Source organism: Centroberyx affinis, unplaced genomic scaffold, assembly GCF_046629955.1.
Source record: "Centroberyx affinis isolate AG114_WGS23_722 - 3 ecotype Tasmania unplaced genomic scaffold, CSIRO-AGI_Caff_v1 ptg003640l_1, whole genome shotgun sequence".
NCBI classification, from domain to species: Eukaryota; Metazoa; Chordata; class Actinopteri; order Beryciformes; family Berycidae; genus Centroberyx; species Centroberyx affinis.
In genome coordinates this window covers 5884-22500 of record NW_027281549.1, presented here as the reverse complement: position 1 = coordinate 22500, position 16617 = coordinate 5884, and the positions used below count along the sequence as shown (strand labels likewise).

The window sequence follows — 16617 nt, the reverse complement described above, 5'->3', positions numbered from 1 at the left end:
ACCCCCATTGGCCACTATGAGTATCTTGTTATGCCATTCGGCCTTACTAACGCCCCTGCCATCTTCCAGGCCCTAGTCAATGATGTACTCAGAGACATGCTTAACCGTTTTGTTTTTGTTTATTTAGATGACATCCTCATCTTTTCCCGCAATCTTCAAGAACACGTCCAACATGTCCGCCAAGTCCTGAAACGCCTCCTGGAGAACCAGTTGTTTGTGAAGGCGGGGAAATGTGATTTTCACACATCCTCGGCTCCCCACCTCAGTTACATCGTCTCTGATGGTAACATCCAAATGAACCCTGACAAGGTAAAAGCAGTCCTGGACTGGCCGAGGCCCATCACACTGAAACAGCTCCAGCGGTTTTGGGGTTTTGCCAAGTTTTATCGCAGGTTCATTAGGAATTATAGCTCCCTGGCCGCTCCCCTCACCACTCTCACTTCCCGGTTTTCAACGTCACCTTGGACCCCTGACATCGAGGAAGCTTTTGTGGAACTTAAGCGATGATTCTCGTCTGCTCCGATCCTGGCTCATCCCGATCCTGATCTCCCATTCGTGGTGGAAGTAGACGCTTCCAATACAGAAGTTGGAGCTGTGCTCTCACTCCTTCAATCTGGCCTGTCACACTGGCACTCGTCGAACCTTGGCTCTCCTACAGCAGCATTTCTGGTGGCCCTCCATGCGGGATAATGCCCAGTCGTTTGTTTCTGCCTGTCCCACTTGTGCTCAGAATAAGATGTCCCGACAGCCCTCCTCTGGTCTCCTTCACCCTCTTCTGGTTCCTCGCCGACCCTGGTCTCACATTTCCCTCGACTTTGTCACTGGACTACCTCCCTCAAATGGTAACACCACCATTCTCACTATAGTTGATCGCTTCTCCAATTATGCCCATTTTGTTGCACTGCCCACAGCCAAGGGTACTGCTCAGCTGGTCATACAACATGTTTTCCGTTATCATGGTCTCCCTAAAGACATTGTTTCAGATCGTGGTCCCCAGTTCATCTCCCAATTCTGGAAAGCATTCTGTCAACTGTCAATCGGTGCCACTGCTAGCCTTTCTTCTGGATTCCACCCCCAGACCAACGGCCAGACAGAGAGAGCCAACCAAGACCTGGAAACTTCCCTGCGATGTCTGGTCTCCTCCAATCCTACTGCTTGGAGCAGTAAGTTGGTCTGGGTAGAATATGCCCACAACACTCTTCCATCATCAGGTCTGTCACCTTTTCAGTGCTCCCATGGTTCTCAGCCACCTCTATTCCCAGTACAAGAAAGAGAAGTTTCTGTTCCATCTACTCAAGCCTTCGTCCGTCGGTGCCGAGTCACCTGGAGGAAAGCCCGCTCTGCACTGCTCCGCTCTTCTGCCAGGTACAAGCGCTAAGCTGATCACCACCGTATCCCTGCGCCTAGATACTTTCATGGTCAGAGGGTTTGGTTGTCTACGCGTGATGTTCCTCTCAGAGGCTTGTCCCATAAGTTGGCCCCTAAGTTCATTGGTCCTTTTCCCATCTCTAAAATCATCAACCAGTCTGCTGTCCACCTTAAGTTACCCCGCACCATGTGCATTCATCCTGCTTTCCATGTCTCCCGAGTGAAACCTGTTCACAGGTCACCCCTGATTCCTCCTCCTCTCCCTCCCCCTCCTCCCAGGAATTTTGATGGTTCAGCTGCCTACTCGGTCCGCAAGCTGCTGGGTGTCCGACGCTGGGGCAGGGGATTCCAGTACCTGGTGGACTGGGAGGGATATTGCCCAGAGGAATGCAGCTGGGTTCCTGCTTGTGACATCCTCGACCCTCAACTCATCAGGGACTTCCTGCAGCAACATCCTGATGAGAGGGTCGTCAGGAGTCGACCCTAGAGAGGGGGGGGTTCTATCACAACTCCAGTTCCATCCACCAGGGGGCGCCAAACTGGACTTCCAACTACCAGCCTGATCTCCACCTGCACACCTGATCCCATTCTTCTCATCAGTCTACACACCTGATCCTCATCACTCCCCTACATATATATATATACCTGTCGCACAGTTAATCAGTGCTTGCAATTCGAGTCTGTCTCATGTACTTAGCTGTTATCTGTTGTTACCAGTATAGTAAGTTTATCTGTCTCTCTATATCCTGTACCTGTCTGCCTGCCTGCCTGCCTGCTTGCTGGAATAAATCAGCATTGTTCACTCCTACTACCTGTCTCCACTTCTGCTCTTGGGTCCTGGTTGCTTGTCTGACAATCTGTTTTATAAAACAGGTTTTGAATGAGCTTAATTTTGCCCTAAGGTCATGAACTCTACTCTAACTTCTTCTTCTCACACTTTATAGTCCAATGCTGATACTCAACTTCCTATCAAGTGACTGTAGTGTGTCAGTAAAAAGTCTACTGAGTTTCAAGTGATACAATAGTGTGAAAAATAGTCTGTAGACATTCAATGTCTGGGTTTATATTGAATCATTTAGGGTTAGGGTTAGAAATAGGGTTAGGCTAAGGCCAGGCTTAGGGTTACATAGTCTGTGGAGATGCACCAAATAGGCAGGTGACACTATGTTGAACATCTACTTTTGTCACTTGATAGTTAATTGAATATCAACATTAGACTATCCAAATAAAGTGTTATCTATTCTACTGCATATGTAAACCCGCAGAGATGTTAGACTACAGTATGGACACACTCATGCAAACACGTACCTCTGCCCACCCTGCTTGTTGAAGGCGCACGCTAGTGCCACCACCTGACCAGTGGCCCTGCTGTCCACCGGGACACAGAGCATGGAGGAGATCTCACAGCCCAACAAGCTGGACATCTGTCTACGCTCCTCCTGCAAAGGGGGGGGGGCAGAGAGATAACAGATTAGATAGATAGATAGATAGATAGATAGATAGATAGATAGATAGATAGATAGATCTCTTACCGCGCTGATGTCCTGAAGACTGATAGACTTCTTCTTCTCAACAACCTGACCAAACCGTCCAAACATCAGCTGAACAGAGAGAGAGAGAGGGAGAGAAACAGGAGGGTGAAAAGCATGAAAGGAGATGAAAGGAGGGATTGTGGGAGACAGAAAGAGAGAGCGGGGAGAGGAAAGAGGGAGAGACAGAGAGATGGCAAGAGAGAGACAGAAATAGAAAAAGAGAAGCAGAGAGAGAATAAGAGAGTAAGAGAGAGAAAGAAAGACAGAGTGAGAGAGAGAGACAGGAAGACAAGAAAATAAGCAGGGAGCGCTGGGAAAAAAAATCCCCTGTCGTTTTTTTCTGGGGTAAAATATATAAATAAATGTTGTTTATTCTCTTGTTAAATTAGCACAAATAGCCCACCCAGGGTGTGTGTTACGTGTCTTAATATCGCTCCACACCAACCATTATCAAGATTTCACACATCATTTAGCCTGGAGTACGCAGTCTGTTCACACTATCATGGAAAGCCTGGCAGAAATGTGTGGCGGCAATGCTAAATCTGCACCAGGACTCGGGGCAGAAGACTTAATATGACAAAAGTTCCCTCTCAGACTCCGAGGAAGTGATTACTTCCGTTGCCCATATGTCTTTATTAGAGCCCATGCTGTGGATTATGCAGGATTACAGCTGGGAGGTTTATTCTGTCGCCTCAGTCAAGGGAATCTACATGCAGGGTGAGGAAAGTTGCCTTGAAAGTTTACTAAAAATCACTGCTTACCTCCCTAAAACTGTATTCAGTAACATAGTCTGTTAGATCACCCAAAGGCCCCCAGTGTAATGAATGAGTGAACAAATGAATGAATGGCTAAAAGACGAGCAAAAACATTGACAAATGTACAAATGAATAAGTCAATGAATTGATGTATGTTTGAAGTGATAAACAAATTAATTTATGAATAAATGAAAAATGACTGAACAAAGGAGTGATCAAACAAACAAGCAATTAATGCATGAACAAATTAATGACTGAACAGTGAATGAACAGACAAGAAAACAAATAAAATGAATAAATGAATAATGAAATGAATGAATAAATGTCTTTGCTGGACTCACCGGGAAGCTGATCTCCTCCTCCAGGACTTTGTCTCCAACTACCTGAAGAGGTCAGAGGTCAGAGGTCAATCAAAGGTTAATGGTCACAAGGCTAATTACTCTCTGGTGACTGGGCCGTTGGTAAAATCGTAGAAGCTATTGCTGTGAAGCTATAATTGTGTGTGTGTGTGTGTGTGTGTGACCTGGCAGAAGAGCTGGTGGTTGTCTTCAGACACCAGTAGGAGACAACAACACTGTGACTGGGTCTGCTGCTGCAGCTGAGGAGGCAAACGCACGCAAGCATACACACACACACACACACACACACACACACACACACACACACACACACACGCACACGCACACACACAGAGTGAAAAACAATTTTGCACTTATTTAATTTTTGAACATCTTAAATAAAATCACATGAATGTCATACGACTGCAACCTTCCATTTTCTCACAAATGTAGAGGCACTGAAATAATCAATAGGGATTGATTCGGTACACATATTTTTGAATTTATCAAAATCTCATGTCCTTGAATGCAAGGCTACCTGTCCAGCCCCATAAAAATTTATAAAATGGAGAAGCAAGGGGAAAACGCAGCAGCAGTTTAGGGAATATATAATTAGGGAATATTAATTGAAAATTAATCAATCATTCATCATTCATCATAGTTTTTAGAAGCAGACATTATATATAGGTATAGGAATTATTTCCCAGGATTACAGTGGCATTTGTTTTGTCCATATTGTTTTAACTGAAGCTATTATTGATCTTGAATAACTTGCTCACAAAATAATAACAGAAGTGAATCTATTCAAATGCATTTTTGAAATAAGTTACAGTATGCAATGAACATCAGGCAGCAATCTTTTGGATATTCAAGATATATACTATTTTATAATGAGAAGCTTAATTTATATACATACATAAAGGTTCTTGAAGAGTAGGTCCAACTAATATGGCTCAGTGTGCATAATAAGGCCTCATTTACAAAAATGTTCTTGGACTTTATCTTGGATTTCATGAGAGATCATTTCAAAATATAAACCCAGTGAATATGAAAATGGTGACCACAGCATTTGTACCTTGAAAGTCGGACAAAATTAATGCAGCTCATTGATTTTGGCATAAAATCAAGGTTTTGCTTTGAATTTGGTTCGAGGCACAAACCCTGAGCGCAAGATCCTTACATAAACAAGACTAAGTCACTAAGGTGTCTGTTTGTATTAGGCCTGTAAATGAAGAAATGTGTATGTGTCCGACATCTCTGCTCTGCCCTATAGGACCTGCAGTGTTGCCACCAATTTCCTGCTGCTATATGTGATGAGAAGCATTTCATTCACATTCATAGCGTATTATACACTCAGAGACTCACACACACACCTGTATTCAGACAAATGCAAGCATATGCACACACACACACACACACACACACACACACACACACACACACAGTTATAATAGCAGCGTTGCGTTTCTTCACACAACATTTTTCTCTGTAATCCAGAGAGCTGGATGGAGAACAACCAGGACAGGAATAAACACAATCCCCTGCCAACACACTTCCCCCCTAGTCACAAACACACACATACGCAAGCACTCACACGCTCAACACACACGTATGCAGACACACACACACACACACACACGCAGTACACACAGCACACATGCACACACACAAAGCATGTCAGTGCACCCACATATAATAATAAACCCCTCCACCCCCTTTTCCCAAATACTGTTAATCCCATAACAGCCGCCCCAAGCACTTCCCACCCAACCGCCGGTTCTTCAGAAGCAACAATCTCCCCTCCCTTTCCTCTCTCCATCCTCCCCCCTCCCTCCTCCCCTTTCCCCTTTCCCCTTTTACAAGTGTAACAATAAACAGGCAAAACAAATCATGTTCAAAATACATTGAGAAAACCCTCCAGTCTTTTGCGTCATCACCAGCCCCATCCTCCCCTCCCTTCTCCCCTTCCCCTCAGATGCAGGAAAAATAGTACAGATGTAGATGCAGAAGCACAGAAAGCTTAGATTTGACATGCATGCTGCACTGCTGCTGCGCTGTTGGACCGTTCCTGCAGCACCAAGGTAGCAGAGGTGCAGGGACGGGTGTGGGAGGCGATAATCTACCACAGCTAAATATATTTTACTTCAACACTGGAATAATGATGCTGAATAATGTTGTGGTAACTTTCAGTTCTACGAGAACAGAATATACATGCCCTAAGCACCTTTCTGCAAAATAAATAGTACAAGCATAACAAAAACACAAGTGTGTGTGTGTGTGTGTGTGTGTGTGTGTACTAGTAGGAGTAGCCTTGGTGCCACTGTGTATACGTCCATTAAGCGTCTCTTGAGCTCCAAAGGACTGAGGCTTTGTCACTTTGATGCAATATGACACTAAGAGAGACTGAAGTAAAAGATATAAAAAAGTAACAACCGTAACATTCTCACTGCCATGCTGCTTTCTACTGTTTGCTAACCCTGTTTTCCGGCGCGTTCGTGGCGTCGAACGTGACACACCAGAAAAAAAAACAGAAAGGCAAACTCGTCTACTGGCAATGTGAAAGGAGTCAATCGCCTATTTTTAGCGGGTTTACCCACGTTTAAAAAACCTGCATATACGCGCTAATTTTGGTGTAAAAAGGGTATATGATTCAAATCTCTCTCTCTCTCTCTCTCTCTCTCTCTCTTTCTCCATCACTCCTCTCTCTTTCTCTCTCTCTTTCATGTACTCTTACACTGTGAACTCTATACAGACATGCGTTCTGAATTATTTTTTCAACTTTCAAACCATGTTGCAAATTTTAATGAGTACAATGATTTAAATAAACTGTGTGTAGTTTTAGCTGGTAAATATTGTATCAACGAATGTGCCAAAGCTTGCCACCTCATCCTTAACAGAAGACGTAAATTTTATAATGCAGTACTAAGATTGTTTTATATTCTTTGTGTTTGTGTGTGTGTAATATGACCTCTATTTTTTGTGTGTGAGTGTGTATATGTATGTATATGTGTATCAATGTATCTGTACGAATGTATGTACTTACGTGTGTGTATATTTGTGTGTATGTATATATGTATACAGTATATATATGTATATATCTATATTCTAGTATTTTTTTTTATGTGTTTTATTTTTAGCCTGTGTCTCATAACTCTAAATGAGTGGTCCTCAACCTCCTTTTTTGGGGGGGGTATACTGTGTTTGTTGCTCTGTTTGACCTGTATGTTGAGGAGTGACACATAAATAAAATTCTATCTATCTATCTATCTATCTATCTATCTTCAATTTCATGTTTTCTTTATCTGTGAATAATTCCATGCATTGATATTTTTTTTGTCATTATGCCACAGATAGCTAGAAGCCTGATATCAACCCTATCAACTCTCTCCCTCCTTTTTCACCTATACCCCTCGCCCCCCCCTCATCCTTCCTTCTCTCCGATCCCTGCCTCCTCTCTCTCTTCTCCTTTCTCTTTCTCCACAGAAGAAATTGATGAAGTGATAGTGTGATAAACAGCTTGTGGTACAGGGAATGAGAGGGATGGGGGGAGAAGAGACTGTACTACATGTTTTACATGTGTGTCTTTGACTGTGTGTGTGTGTGTGTGTGGATGTGTGTGTGCGGGTGCCTATGAGCGTTCTCCACCACTTACATAATTGATGACTTTGAGCTGGAGAGAGGCTGCGTCAAGGTCATAGAGCTCACCTGAAAGAGAAAGGGAGAGGAAGAGTGACAGGAGGAAAAACGAGAGAGAACGAAGGGCAGATTGGCGTCGCAAATCAAGGGGAATGCAGAGCATGTACGAGAGTGGACAGAAAGCAATCCAGGGAGGGATGCAACGAGACAGAGAGGTCGAGGAAGGGTGAAGAAGAACCGGCGAACAGAGGGACTAATAATGAAGACAAGACAAGGAGATGGAGCGCTGGGCCAGACTGCAGATGAAGACAGGGAACAAAAGAGTTGGGCAGAGGAGAAGAGAGACGGAAAGGAGGGGGAGGTAGAGGCCGGGAAAAACGGAGGAGACTAGAGGCGATTCATATTTATTGACAATTACCAGGGAGTAAACAATGTTGGTGTTTGTCTGTATGTATATGTATGTGTGCACAGAAACAACATTAGTGAGTCAGCTCCATTATTCATGAGAGTTTAAACAGCGTTTCTGCGAAGTGTTCACACGGTAACTGTCACACATTCCTTATGCCACTGACGGAGCCCATCTAAATTCATAGAGCTTTTTATATCCAGATGGGTTTACTCTATTAACATACCCCACCTGCATGCGTGTGTGTGTGTGTGTGTGTGTGTGTGAGAATGTTTGTGTTTTTGTGTTATAGGAGGTGTGGGGCATGTGAGAAGTATAAGGTGTGTGTGTGTGTGTATGTGTGTGTGTGTGTGTGTGTGTGTGTGTGTGTTCATGAGAGAGAGACAGGGGTAGGAGGTGTCTTAAATGCATTTATGTGTATGTTATTAACCAAAAAAACATCTTTTAGTCATAGCCTGGTCAATTTTATTTTGACAGTAACATAAAAGCATACGTGTTAAAATTCCATTTTTTTTCAGAACAGAATGAGTGCAAAATAATTCCGTTTTCAATCATTGGTCTGTGTGTGTGTGTGTGTGTGCGTGTGTGTGTGTGTGTGTGTGCATGTGTGTGCGTGCGTACCACAGAGCTGTAGAATGTTACGGTCCAACTCGCAGTAGTCCTGGTCGGAGACATTGAGGTGAAGCAGTGCATTATGGGATTGTATGGGGGAGGGGCTGAGGGGAGGCCTCTGGTAGGATGCCTGAACAGCCTGGACACGGCCACATGCTACTGAGGCCTGGGATACCATGCACGCATACACACACACACACACACACACACACACACAAACCGATCCAGAGAAAAATAGAGAGAGATTGAGGGAGAAAATTAACAGACAATACTCTACTACAACTGCATGTGTGTGTGTGTGTGCGTGTGTGTGTATGTGTGTGTGTGTGTATGTGAGGGAGAGGGAGAGAGAGAGAGAGAGAGCTTACATGTTTCTCCAGCATATTAAGATGCAGCTCATCCTGATCAGATAGCGGTTTACAGCCCACCTGCAACACACACACAGTGAAAAACAATCCCAACATAGTAGTCTTCAAGACAGACAAGATCATCTATCAGAGGCTGTGCTGTCTCCATGAAGTTTGAATTATTAATAATATATATATATATATTTTTTTTTATAAAATCACATGAATGCCATGTCCTTGAATGCAAGGCTACCTGTCCAGCCCCGACGGATAAAATGGAGAAGCAAGGGGAAAACACAGCAGCAGATACATGTATGTAAGATCAGCCGCTCATACACCGCATCCAAAACACCTCTGAGGACCTCCAGTGACTCGGTGAACTCATTTTATATTTTAAGTAGTCTGTTATGACATTAGCTGTATTGACTTTCAACAGAACAGACAGTAACAGACTGTAAAGTGGTGAGAAATGATCCCTCTGTGTCGCTAACAGGTACAGAGACAGACTGGAAACGACAGGCTGCTTGTGTCTACGACTGTTTAGAGAATGGCAGTTCAGTAAACAAGTTGGTACGGTATTGACGTGGATCCAAAAAATACAAATGGGCATTGCTGCTCCAAATCAGCATCTCTGAATGGCCTTTTAACTGGTGTGCTCAAACAGTTGCAGTATAATGTTTGACAATGTTGCCATGGACACGCTGTAAGCATTGGTACAGTGCCCGAGACTCAGAAAGCTGGAGGGATTGCGGTGCCAGAGGCACAATTTTACTAGACACTGTAGCAGCTTGTTGATGACTCCAGCCTCCAGCTGAGCCTCATGCTGTCCTCACAAGGCGATGCTTACAGCCATGACAACGTCTGCAGGCGTACCCAAGGAGATTACCATGATACTCCGGGAAGGGCCCTTTCTATTCGTTCTAGTTCTATATTTAGATCAAATATATCAAATATCTGGATCACAAAAACATCCAAGTAATTATTTTCTGCCTTGTATGCCTATGTGCATGCATGAGACATAAACTAACATGACAAGCTCCTGGGTGTGTGTGTGTGTGTGTGTGTGTGAGACCCCAGCCTGGGAGACTGCAGTGTATTTGCTATGTGTATGACCTTCAATCCTGAGGGCAGCAGGCCGTAGGAGGAGCTGTGGCTCATGGGTAATACATACTCCCTAATGGGGGGGGGGGGGGGATATGGACCTTCTGCTCTTCATACAAATATCTAAATGTCATGGGAGAAAAGGAAGGAGGGAGATGAAAAGATAGATAACTCACCAGTAAGACAGAGACGGCCTTGTCCCGCTCCTGGTCCAAGATGGGAATAACAACGGCTGAAAGAAACAAAGAAAGAAACAAAGAAAGAAAGATTAGGGAGCAAGAAAGAAAGAGGTAGAGAGAAATATACATGAATTCTAAAAGACTCAATGCATTAATTCAGACAAAACACTTGGTCCTTGTATAGCACTATTTATTCTCTTTTCATGTGCTCTCTTGCTCTTTCTCTTTCTCCCTCTCTCTCTCTCTCTCTCTCTCTCGCTCTGATTTGTTGTTGCTCCACGGTCTAATAGGAATACAAAGAGGAAATGAACAAGGAAAAAGTAAACCTACTGTCCTTGCATAACACTGCCTTTTTTTCTTTTTCTTTTATTTGCCTGCCTTTTATTTGTTCTTCTCATAGAATTAGAGCAGACAGCAACGGCAGATCCTTACGTATCAAATAAAATGTTGATAATGCTAATTCTTACTATCTCATTATTGAATGTTCAGCGGTATTGATTTGGAGCCCAAAGGTAGCTGAGTGGATAAGTCATGTGTATGATCTAGGATCGAACCCAGTCACAGCTTTGTCTCCTCTGTCTCCCTCTCTACTCTCCGTAATCTAGACGAAACCAAAATATGTTGATTTAAATGAGAATGCTCGTTCTAATCGTTCTAACTCTTTCGTTGTTTCTCATCATAGACCTTTCATTTTTTTGTCTCTTGTTCAACTTTGTTGCCCACACGGTTCCGTACCTCTCCCTCTGCAATCATCATCTCTTGTTCACTACTTCCCTCTCTCTCTCTCTCTCTCCTTTCGTTTGCTTTTTCTTTCCTCCCACGTTCTCACATCGTTCTGCGCTTCTGCAGACACACACACACACACACACACACAAATGTTTGTTCTCATTCCCCAATGCACCAGCATAATTTATACCCTCCCTTCTCAGAATTAAATATCTAACCTACACTCCTAACCACACACACAAACACACACACACACACACCTCGTCTGTGAGCTGGTAGGGGTGTGGCAAGGCAGATTCTGTATTTTTCTGGCAGCTCAGAGGGAGGAAGGCCGGCACACTGACATCGCTTCAACTGGTCCACAATATTCCTAATAGATAAACAGACAGACAGACAGACAGGTGGGATTCAATGGCGGCTTTGACAAAGACAATTACTTGCGTTAGTCAGTGAGGAAGAGAGAGAGACAGACAGATAAATAGTCTGGCAGACACTGGGGAGACAAAGTGAAAGAGGGGATTTGGAAGACAATTGGAGTGAATGGAAAAACAATTGCCGGCATTACTAAAACAGACACGTTGTGTTCATTGACACTAACCCAAACAAAAAGTATCTCTGAATAGACCTATTATTCATTGTGAAATCATCATATGAACCCAGTGCAGCCGTGTGTGTGTGTGTGTGTGTGTGTGCATGTGTGTGTGTGTGTGTGTGTGTGTGTGTGTGTGTGTGTAAGGCCAGGTGTGGAGCCAGGTGTGATGTTGGCGAGGGTCCATGTGTGTGTCTGTGTGTGTGTGTGTGTCTGTCTCTGTGTCTGTGTGTGTGTCTATTATCTTCTATACAGAGGGCAGCTTTCTCATGCTAAAATATGAGACCAGCATCTGTTCTATCTGGACTGGCTAGCGGTTATGGACACACACACATACACAGACACACACAAACACACACAGCTGCAAGCATGCGCGCCGATACACAATGCACAAATACACACATACACAGCCACAGCCAGAGAAAGTTCGAAAAAACGTACACAAACTCATATACATAAAGATGAAATACACACACAAACAAGTGCACTCACAAAACATGCATGCAAACACACACACGGCAACATTTTTACACACACACACACACACACACACACAATAAGCACACACACTCTGCATGAATGCGGATAGAAACTAGAGAGAAAACGCTCTCACACTCATACACACAGGTAGATGCATGATCGGTGAGCTGGAACGAAATATCCACTTCACACAACAATCGACTTAAAGCCTGGCAGCTACTCCCCCCTCCCCACCCACCCACCCACACACCCACCCACACACACAGTGCACACACACACACACACACACAGGCACGTAGCAGGGGTCATTCCATTACACGCTCACACGGTTTGAAAACCCTTCACACCGTTGTAGTGAATTCTCTGCACGGCACATTGATTCAGAGGGAAAGTATCCATTTATTTCAGCTCACTGAGGAATATTCTACAGGTCGTAACTGCTTAACTATCTTGGTATTATAGTGCAGTGTCACCGCAGTGTTTAATGTCCCTGTCAACTGACAGTAAAAGAAGAACAGACAATAAAAGTGTTAAATTGTGCGTTCTAATTGGCATTACTGAATCTGTACATTGTGGATCATGCCCTTATGTCTTCCTTCAGCTGGATGCAATTAATGTATTTTCTGTATTGAGCATTGAGCAATTAAAAAGCACAAGCGAACTTGTTGTAGTTTAACTTAGCCATGATGTTAGCAATCTGGAATTATATCATATTTTAGATGATGTACTGTCCAGCCCTCATTTTTGTGGTCATGTGTATTGTGTGCAGTTGTGTGTACGTATAATCTGAAAGGCATGTACCGTGCCAAGTCAATACACCATGCCAAGTCAATTTAGCAATGTTTTGTGCTTGGCAAGTATAGGTGATATACACTGCTGACTCTATAGGTTGAAAAGACAGAGACCAACAGCTGCTGTAGTTTGGCTCACAGAAAAATGCTCTCAGCCTTATCTGCAGGCTGATTCTGGTATTATAGTGTGGTAGTATTTGTCTTTGTTGACTGAAATTGAAAACTAAGACTAACTGAGGATTTTCTTTCCAAAATAAGGTATCTAACGTATTAAAAATGTAACAATTATTCTTACAAAATGAATGCTGCCAAGAAAACAAAACATATTTAGAAATGATAGCACATCCATCTTAAAATCCACTAAACTGCAGCATTTTTAAGGAGTCAATCATCTGCATTTATGAAATATTAAGTAAAACATAGGTCACCTTTTTCACAAAACAGATACACAGTATGGCGTTTTAAAATGAAATGCTTTAGCTGTTACAGGAGCTAAAACCCATTGTATTGTGCAAGTACAGTTTCTGTCTGTATTTTTTAAACCTTGGATTGTGTGTCTTCCTTTTGCAGTATTTTTTAACAGCAGCAGTGTCCTTGTTGGGCTATAAAACATCAGTTGGCTTGGACGCACCCTTTAGGGGATAAACAATCATTGTAGTTGTCTTGACTGAAACAGGATTCCTCTGCAGCACTGTATTTTGCTCTGTGTGTGTGTGTGTGTGTGTGTGTGTGAGTAGGCGTTTGTGTGTATCAAGGTTCTGTTAATAGGCTTGTATTAGAAGGTGGGCTGGAGTGAGGCTCAAACAAAGTGGCCTTCTGCCTCTGGGAGAGGTTCAGTGAGTGTGCGTGGGTGTTTGTGTGTCCGTGCATGTGTGTATGCCAAGGTCCTGATAACAGGCTTATATAAGCAGGTGAATTGGCGGGAGACCAGTGCAAAGTAGCCTGTAGCTCTTTTAATATCCCCGCTACCTCTAACCTCCATGCCGGGCTGACAAATGCATGTGTGTGTGTGTGAGTGCATGGATGTGCCGGTGTGCCTGTGTGCGCTCATACACTTGCATGCATTTCTGTACGTGTATGTGTGTATGTATGTGTGTCAGTGTGTCAAAGGCTTGTGTGTGCGTTCCTGTATGTTGTGTTTGTGTGTGTATGTGCCTTTGTGCGCCGGTGTATGTTTACGTCTGCGTCTGCGCATTTGTGTGTGTGTGTGCATGTGTTTGCGGCGTGTACGCACGTTTGTGTGCGGCGAGGTGCTGGAAAAGGGTTCTTGTCTGACACACAGACAGTTTCATCAATAATGTAGTGTTGCTTTTTGCCGGCGCCTGGACAGCAGTAGCAGTAGCGCGGGGCTGTAGCGCTTCAGAGAGCACTTAAGAGAGGAGGGGATCACCGTGTCTCGCTGAGAGACGCGGGACCGGCACCGCAGCTATTAGCCCTCCAACGCTTCCACAGGGAGAGGCGAGAGGGCGAGGGGGAACGGGGTTGGAGTGGGGGCAGAAGAGATAGAAACATTTGAAACGCAGTCGGCTCAGCAGGGCGAGAGCAAGGGTGGGAAAGAAAGAGAGGGAGGGAGAGAAAGGGTGGGGGAGAGAGAGAGAGAGAGAGAGAGAGAGAGAGAGAGAGAGAGAGAGAGACTGGTGCAGTGAGGTGGGAAGGTGGGAGAGTAAAGGGAGTGTCAGAGAGAGAGAGAGAGGGGAGTATAGGGAGGGAGAGAGAGAGAGACACTGAGGTGGGAAGGTGGGAGAGCAGGTGATAAGAGAGGGAAAGGGAGCGTCAGAGAGAGAGAGAGAGAGAGAGAGAGAGAGAGAGAGAGTGAGAGAGAGAGACTGAGGTGGGAAGGTGGGAGAGCAGGCAATTAGAGAAGGAAAGGGAGTGTCATAGAGAGAGAGAGAGAAAAGGGGGATATAGGGACAGATAGAGAGTAGAGAGAGAGAGAGAGAGAGAGAGGTGGGGGGTATGGAGAGAGACAGAAGTGTAATAAGGGGAACAAGGAAGTGAGAGCACGGGAGAAGAAAAACAGACAGCTGGATAGGGACAACTTAAAATAGGGACAAGTGGGAGAGAGAGAGAGAGAGAGAGAGAGAGAGAGAGAGAGAGAGAGAGAGAGAGAGAGGGGTGATAAAAAAAAGAGAGGGCAAGATAAAGGGAGGAAGAGAGCAGGTGAGATCCGGAGAGAGTAAAGGTCCCTGTGTGTTCCTTGATGATGAGATCAATCTCCCTTGTCTCTGTGATGATGTGGCGTTGGGGTGAGCGGATCCTATTGGGCGAGGTGACACCTGTTTGTTGCACGGAGCAGACAGCCATCTCTGCTCCCCCTCTCTTCCCCTCTTCATCTCTCTCTTGTTCTATCGCTCCTGCGCTTATCGCTGCCTTCAACAAGGCTGCCGCAATTCAATTCAGAGCACGCCAGCGGTTTTCTGAGACGAAACAACTGTTGTTTACCGCGTAGAGACTGAGAGAGACACACAGAAAGACAGACGGGCGCATGCACACACACACACACACACACACACACACACACACAAAGAGACACATAATGTACCTGATCTTTCCCTCCTTTGGCAGTTCATGTGGCGGATCGTCAGACAGCAGCCTTGAGTCTCCCTCCAGAATGTAGACACACACACATTCCTGTAATAAAACATGCACACACACACGCGCGCACACGCACACACACACACACACACACACACACACACACACACACACACATTCATCTGTAAAATGAATCAGATTCTAATTAAATTAATGAGCGACGAGCCTCATTCATTTGAGACGAGTCCTGGGACTCAACTCGTGTGAAGACCAAGACATTCAGCTCCGCCACTCTGCATATTAACACCAAGCTGTTTTTTCAGGTAATACATCGAGGTGTTTGTGTACACTACCAGTCAAAAGTTTGGAAACACGCATTGTTCTTTATTGTTCTTTATATTTACTATTACTATTTTTTACTAACATTTTAGAATAATAGAAAAGACATCAAAACTATTAAATAACACACATGACCAAAAAAAGTGTTAAACAAATCAAAACTATCTTATATTTTAGATTCTTTAAAGTAGCCTCCCTTTGCCTTGATGGAAAGGCAAAGGCTTTGGAAAGAAATTCATACACAGGCATCAACTTCACTGTTTATATTTGTCTAAGAAACAGATTTCAAACATTTAACCACAAGCCTTTAGATCAAAATGGCTTTAAGAGAATGAAAAACACAGCACATTCAATCAGGTGTGTCCAAACTTTTGACTGGTAGTGTATGTGTGTGTGTGTGTGTGTGTGTGTGTGTGTGTGTGTGTGTGTACCGTGCTGGGTAGCAGCTCCTGTATGCTGTCTCGAAGGGCAACTCGCAGCGAGCGAGCATCGACAACCGCCGCCAGCCGCAGTAAAGCATCCTGGGAAGGGAGACAAACAGATGCCCTTATGTCTGTTTAGTTGTTTGTTTACAAACTGAATGTGCGGCTCTGAAAACCTGAGGCCCTTGGCTGTGGTTTTGTTTCTGCGGATACAAAGTTTGTCTAGTACCAGCGTTTTCAACAGAAATGTATCTTGGCAAGTTGGAAAGACCGCTGAAACAACATTTAAACTGTATTAAACCTGACAAATGCACAGCAGTCTGTGCTTGTTGGAGGCACACATGAGATGCTTGAAATGAACCAAATGCAGACATGTTCGCTCTTCAGTACACTTTGTAGTTTGCTTCATTTGTGTATTGTGAAAACCAAGCACTCACAATTCATTTGCGGGAAGCAAAGGG

The 16617-nt window shown here is 44.2% G+C and overlaps 1 protein-coding gene across 1 annotated transcript in view; it reads right to left on the bottom strand.

Moving 5' to 3' along the window:
* LOC139661889 (cGMP-dependent 3',5'-cyclic phosphodiesterase) overlaps positions 1-16280 on the bottom strand; it is a gene marked incomplete at its 5' end in the record, with an annotated part of 38614 nt that extends 22334 nt beyond the window's left edge. Inside the window, 11 exons of the mRNA XM_071540460.1 lie at positions 2677-2807; positions 2901-2969; positions 3997-4038; positions 4179-4253; positions 7646-7698; positions 8657-8813; positions 9016-9075; positions 10272-10327; positions 11261-11370; positions 15403-15491; positions 16166-16280. Coding sequence (XP_071396561.1) covers positions 2677-2807; positions 2901-2969; positions 3997-4038; positions 4179-4253; positions 7646-7698; positions 8657-8813; positions 9016-9075; positions 10272-10327; positions 11261-11370; positions 15403-15491; positions 16166-16280 — 957 coding nt within the window. The remainder of the gene's footprint in view (positions 1-2676; positions 2808-2900; positions 2970-3996; positions 4039-4178; positions 4254-7645; positions 7699-8656; positions 8814-9015; positions 9076-10271; positions 10328-11260; positions 11371-15402; positions 15492-16165) is intronic.
* Positions 16281-16617: the final 337 nt, after the last annotated feature.